Source organism: Haliaeetus leucocephalus, unplaced genomic scaffold (assembly GCF_000737465.1).
Source record: "Haliaeetus leucocephalus isolate CR32 unplaced genomic scaffold, Haliaeetus_leucocephalus-4.0 Scaffold351, whole genome shotgun sequence".
Lineage (NCBI taxonomy): Eukaryota > Metazoa > Chordata > Aves > Accipitriformes > Accipitridae > Haliaeetus > Haliaeetus leucocephalus.
Window position 1 is genome coordinate 1847302 of NW_010972787.1, and position 6547 is coordinate 1853848.

Here is a 6547-nt window from a genome sequence, read left to right on the forward strand (position 1 = left end):
CAATACTACACTTTACTATGTATCAGGTCCAATAAAAGTTACAGTTAAATGAATACTTAAGAGGAAGTGTGATACTCTGATCTCAAGACTGCTTGGCTCCAACACTTTAAAAGCCTAATGTCTTTGAAGCATGCAGAAAAGCAACCTATAGTCAGGTAAAGCTGACATGGAAGTAATTCTCACTGAACAGCTTCACTTTTGAGTTTAGATTCAGTACCATGCAACCTTAGCAGCATCTACCAGTTTTCAGAAGGCAGAGTTCTGTAGAGTCTGTTCTGGAAGAATGGAACTCACTAATAATTTCTTTTCATTTTTAATTAATTAAAGTTTAAATTAATTTAATTTAAGGGAGAGGGTCCCTGTTATTTAATAGAGGGTCGAAGTTGCTTCCCTTCCAACCAAGTATTTCCATGTTTTGATACTACTATTGCATTTCACTTGTATCTATGTAATAAAAGTAAAAATAGTAGTTTTATGTGCCCATATCCCTAGATACAAGTACCACTTCACAAAGTCAACTTCAATCTGTCCCAGAAAATTTTTCTATTTGGGCTAAGAGAAAAAAGGAAGGATCAGAAGATAGAAAAGAGCTTCTAGTATAATGTACTGTTTAGTGCAGTTGAATATAATAATGTAGTTTTAAAAATAATCTTGTCTTTGTATTTTAGCACAGACTACTTCCTGTAATCTTCTACAGTATTTTTTTCTTTAGTTAGCTATAGCCTTTATGCATACAATTGTTTGTTTTTCATATATTAAAACCCATTACCTGCTCCTGCGTCCTGGAGGAGATACAGTTTTATATCTCAGTAAATACCATATTTAACCAGCATCTAGTTCTAGAAAGAAATCACAGAATGCGTGCGCAAATATCCAAGTTTTAGTGTCCTCTTCAGAGTCAACTGAACTTTTTCCCCTTGCAATAGTCTTTCACTATACATGCAAAAACTATTCTATATAAAACATGAACCAGTTACATAGGGGAAAAAATACAGCATTTCCACTGTAATTAATCAGCCTTTATCAGCAGCATAATATGTTTAGAACAGTAGCACAGTAACTATTCAAAAAAAGTTTACATATTACAAGAATCTTGAAGGTTTTTTGGGAGGCATGCACTAAAGCATTTCTGCATCATATGTTTTAGGATTACTTTCAGGAATAGGGTACTACTTGTTTTTCTAACTCTCATTATTTTAAAGTTTATCAATCTTGCATTCAAACCAGAATCACACTGACTCAGAAAAAAGCATACTGGATATGAAAAGTTACCTTTTCCAAGGCAGGTTACTACAGCATGTATTCAGTAGGTCAAGCGTGGCATAAAGCTGTTCATTAGTTTGTTTCTCCAACAGAACAAAAGGTTGTACCATTAGAGCAGACACTGGTTAATAATGCCACTGGTACACCCAGTTCAATCCAATGTGTGGTTGTTTTGTATGCCAGGGCACTGACTGCCATGCGTCTGGCAACAGGTAGATAGGTAGTAAATCCATCACACCATGTAGGCCTTAGTAAACACACTCTCCTTTTCCTTCTGTATCTGGTCTACTGATATTGTGGCAACATGATACATATTTCCACTTGTTTCAGTAGATCCAAACTCCATGCTTTAATCTTATTTTTTACCCATAACCAAAGTCTTTTGAATAAATTTAGAGTACATTTCAGATTTTCCATAGATACATGCAGGCTCTCATGATCATTGTAGGTCCGTACCAGCCTCATTCCAGTCCTCCTGCAGGACTACACACCCCTGCTGCCCACCTATGGTTGTGTGACAGCTGAATTCATTAGGTAAGTGAACCTCAAGATGTCCTGTATATAAATTCAGAATGAGTTACAGGTCAATGTACTAAAAGTCCACCACATAAAATAGTTAATAAATATTTAATATTTCTGCCAAAGGAGTATCATCTGCTTTTAGAAGTGAATGTTGTTTACTACTCAAATCCCACTTGTTTAGAAAAGGGAAACTACGAACAGTCCTCTGTATGCCCCAGTTTCTCTTTAATATGTAGAGTACCTTCATACACTAAAAGTTCACAGACTGCAGACTAGAGCGGAACAAATACTTCTCAATACTAAAACAAGAAAACCCACAGAAACCCTAAGCCTAAAAACTTCCCTAAAAGTACTAGCTATTTGGAGAGAAAAAGAAAAGCAAATCCCAGCAAGTCCAGATAAGTAGCCACCAGCTGACTTTGTCAGTTGCTCTCTCCTGTGAGCCCTTGTTACCTACTCAAGCTCCAGCCCTCACACAAGTATCATATCAATAACTCAGAGAGATTTACTGCACATTGTGTGCTATGAAATCAGTGCAAAGAAGTTCAAGTTTGACCATATTTTGATAGATACAATCATTAAAATACTGGTGGAAGAAACTGCATAGCTTGTATTCTTGTCACAAAAACGTTGTCCTGAAACTAGGCTTTTTAACCAGGATGTTACAACAGCCAAAACGTACAAGTTAATTATAAGTTGGGTTAAGAGCACCTTACGTAAAAGGCAAAACCTGCCTTGAACTCCTACGGGGCAGCAGCACATGCAGGCACAGGACAGTACAGATGCACCCAAATAACACTCTATCCTATTACACATGACATCTTATGCTTCACTTTCCCAAGCCAAAAGCCTTAGAAAGCTTAAGTCCTCATTTTGCTATTAGAAAAAGAAAAAATTAGGGGCAAGTGCTGTCTTTAGTAATGTAGACTGCAAAACTGCCCCTTCCACACTAATCCAGAATCCCATTAAGGTTACTGCTATGACAGTGATTCTGAAAAAAACAGAAGTGTCTGTCATTTAGGTGTAGCAACAGAGATGTTCAGTCTGACTAACACCAACCAGGAAAGAGGGGTTTGGGGAACAAAGAAAAAAAAAAATGTAGGGGAGATATTTTTTCCCCCCCTCTTTCATTATCAAGCCTTTTTTAGCAAACCTCACTAGATATCACATATTGTTTAACTTCGAAACTCCAACAACTGAACTGACCTACAAGGGGCTCATGAAGTCACGCCTCCTTGCTGTAAGCCTTGTTACAGAACACAATCAGGCTGCAACATGCCAAAAGGGAATAGTACTTCATAAGGCAAGCAGTAAACCTGCAGAACACAAAGTCCTTTGGCAACGAGGCCACAAAAGGATTTACACAAGTTCAAGGGAAAGTTAGAGAAATACTTGGAAGAAATCTAGTTAGAGTTACTGAATACACAAGCAACTTAGAGGCACTAAAGGTTGGGCGAGGGGAGCAGACAGGCAGGAACTTGAACTTGTAGCTCTGTCATGTACCAAGAGAGCATGCGCCTTTAGCTGTAGCACCACAGGGCAACAGAGTAAAGAGCTGGAGGATTGTTGGTCTGAAGCAGTGCAATTGTTCTTGTGTTCACAGTTTCAGATTTTGCTCCTTCTAAAGATGCCTCCCAGCCTCTACTATAACTGATCAGCAGTTGCATCATTAGTGGAAGTAGCCATCTGTTCTTCTAGGACTCAAAAAATATTAGTTTAAGAATTTTAAAAGTTCTAGTTATGAAATACTAATAATTGTAGCAGGGCTCCTCAGCAATCCATATTAACCTACTTCCATTTTGAAACTCTTTGTTGTCTTTCTACGCAAAACCTCTTATGTTCATGTATTTTAAGCTTAGCTTATAGAAAAACTAATCATGGTAAACATTGTTTCGAGAACTTGGATCTAAACATAAGCTCTTAAATCACTACTTAAGAATTAAAGTGCTCTTCAGAAGTGTCATTGAGAGATTTGGGAACATAGTTCTTCTGACCTTAACAGGATCTGTACTTCTAAGTTAAAGCCTTCTTCCAAGCTTGAGAATCCCTTAAAGAGTAAGATGTGCCTGTTCATTCATAATTCCCACAGTTTCATTACAATCCTGGTCATTTCAAATCAGGTGACCTACCGAATGTTTTCCAGTGCACTTGTTAGCTGTTGTTGTGCAATATCATAAAGTTTCACTTTGAAGCCTCCAGCAGCAAACACCATGGCCCAGCTGCAACCAATGAGTCCACTGAAAAGAAAACAAGTATCAGCTAATAAATAAAGAAGCATTTATTTTGGGGAAGGGGGTTTGACAAGCATTGCAAGAATGAAAACAGAGCTTGGACTCATCAATATTTGATGAGAAGATCGTTTGCATATTGGTAAAAAACAAATCTCTCTCTAACAGAGAAATATCCTTTGCTAGCCATGTAGCAGCTTCTCTTTGAGAGCTGGAAGAAAGATAAATGAGGAAGAAAAAACAGAAAAAGGACAGCAGAATTCAAAACAGTAGGAAGCACTACTTTGGGACACTGGACTCAAGTATCAACAGTTTTGTCAGCTGCAGTCTTAACCTGGAGTTGGTGCATGGAATTACATTCAAGAGATTATTATTTTTATTTTGTTCTACATTTTAAAACTCATCTGTTCAGTTCATAGTCTAAAGACAGACACCAGCCCATTGGTCCAAGAGTTCAGGATCCTGCTTCAAAGATGATCAGAAAACCTAAGGCCCAGCTACCAAAGTCACTGGTCTTCTACAATTCAGGAAGTACCATAGCATGTGAAAAGGAAAAAAAACAAAAACAAAACAACTCCAGAAAAAACAACTATGGGTTTGATACTGCTTTTCCACCTACTGACCTCTAGCACTACCCTTCTTTTTAGATGAATCACCCTACCATGCTGGAGGTATGCAGGAACAGTCTGCCTACACCTTTTGGTGAAATCACATTACTGAGAAATACATAGAGGAAACTTGCAGTAACTGACAATTTTATCACATCTCTTAAAGCAATGCAGGTTTTAACTCAATAAGATTTATAATATGCATCAGCCGCTTCAAACAGAAGTGCCAAGGAACAGTGTAGTAAGCTTAAATAACCTGAGATTCCAAAAAAAAAAAAAAAAAAAAATCTCCTTAACAAAGACAAGAGCAGAACTCCATATCCATGACTGTTACAGTGGGGATTTTGATAATTACAGGCATCTCCTGTCATTTCTGAGATCACTGTATTTGTAGCATTAAACTTAAACAACCTCTGGCAACTGGAGAATACAAGGCCATTAAGGCATTGATAAAGGATTAAAAGGGGAATAAAAGTCAGAGATAAAGCAATAGGGCAGATGAGAAAAGAAGGAAGAGAAAACAGGAACATGTTCAGCCTTTAGTTTAAATATTAAAAAAAAGAGGAACAAAACAGGAAGTTGCAGGAAACAGCAGGAATCAGTGGAAATAATTGGGACAAAAAAAAAGAAAAAAGAACAAAACTTTGCATTTAGCATTGTTAAGCAGACAGTAAGTTCTCACTCAAAACGGTTACCCTTTAAAACAAAAAAACCACACACACAATTTCACTGTAGTAAGCCCAGACCTCAGATGTTCTCAGGCAAACTACAGAACAAGCACACTTAAGGAAAAGGTAAGGTATGGGTCAAGGTTTGTTAGCTACTGTAGCCTCCTGGGTAACCAGTACTTTTAAAATAAAAGCATTTGGATTACTTAAGCACATCTGAGCTACCAGTATCTTTATAACTCTTTCAAATTGCACTTTTAAATTCCTCAAATCAGTGTTTGACAAAATTTTTATTGTTTCAATACGGGTTTTTAGGATTGTGGGGTTTGTTTTTCTTTTGAACTACAGAGCGTACAAAGTAAGTCCAGCTCTCCGACCCTTCGCACACCTACAGCGAATAAGAGTTCCCCGAGTGCCACCAATAAGAGCCAGCTTTGTCACCGCCACATGACGGCGCCGAGACACGTGTCCCCAGACCTCAAGTGGTCTCACTGATAAAAGTTTGTTGCAGCCCATGCTTTTAACACAGAGTTACAGCGGCGAGTAGGGGGCTGTTACTCTTTGGCAGGTTTTTTCTCTCCCCACCAGATTATTGTTCAAATAGAGAACTTCAGTTTTAGCTCAAGAGGAGGATGAAACAGTGCATTCCCACACAAGTCCAAAATACCGCTGTGTCTTGCGGCAAGAAAGCACTACTGCAGGAGTGCCTGAACGAAACGTCAGAGTTTCTTGACATAGCTGGCAAACGGGATCTTAAAGTTGTGTTTGGATTTCTCCACCCTTGCACTTACACACACACGACACTACAACGAAAAGGGGCAGCAGCCTTCCAGGTCTAACGGACAACTTACTTCGAGTAGATGCTGTAGGTGTTTGGTGTTTGTTCTGGTTTGGGGTGGGGTTTGGGGGGTTTTTTTGGGTGTTTGTTGTTTGGGTTTTTTTTTGAAGTAGGACAGAGCTGTCAGGGGCCTAAGCAGAGCCACTCTTTCTGATGAGCCAAGCAGGTGCACTGCCCCCCAGGCTCCCCAACTCCGGCAGCCGCAGGAACCCGCAGCCGGCCAGACCTCCCTCGCCCCGGCCCTGCTCTCCCAGCACGGGCTCCCCACGCCGAAAGCCACCGACCGCCCCGAGGTAGCGCCTCGCCGCCACAGCCGACGCCTGCCACGGCGGGGACAGCGAACCCACCGCCCCGCAGGCCGGACCTCGCCGGCACGGCGCCCGAGCCCCTTGCACCTCCCCGGCCATCCGCTCCCAGAGC

The 6547-nt window shown here is 40.0% G+C and overlaps 1 protein-coding gene across 1 annotated transcript in view; it reads right to left on the reverse strand.

Annotated features, from left to right (window-relative positions):
- The window catches only part of CRYL1 (crystallin, lambda 1), a 55346-nt gene extending 51328 nt beyond the window's left edge, over positions 1-4018 (reverse strand). Inside the window, exon 1 of the mRNA XM_010572796.1 lies at positions 3915-4018. Within this exon, the coding sequence (XP_010571098.1) occupies positions 3915-3997 (83 nt within the window). The 5' untranslated portion in view covers positions 3998-4018. The remainder of the gene's footprint in view (positions 1-3914) is intronic.
- Positions 4019-6547: the final 2529 nt, after the last annotated feature.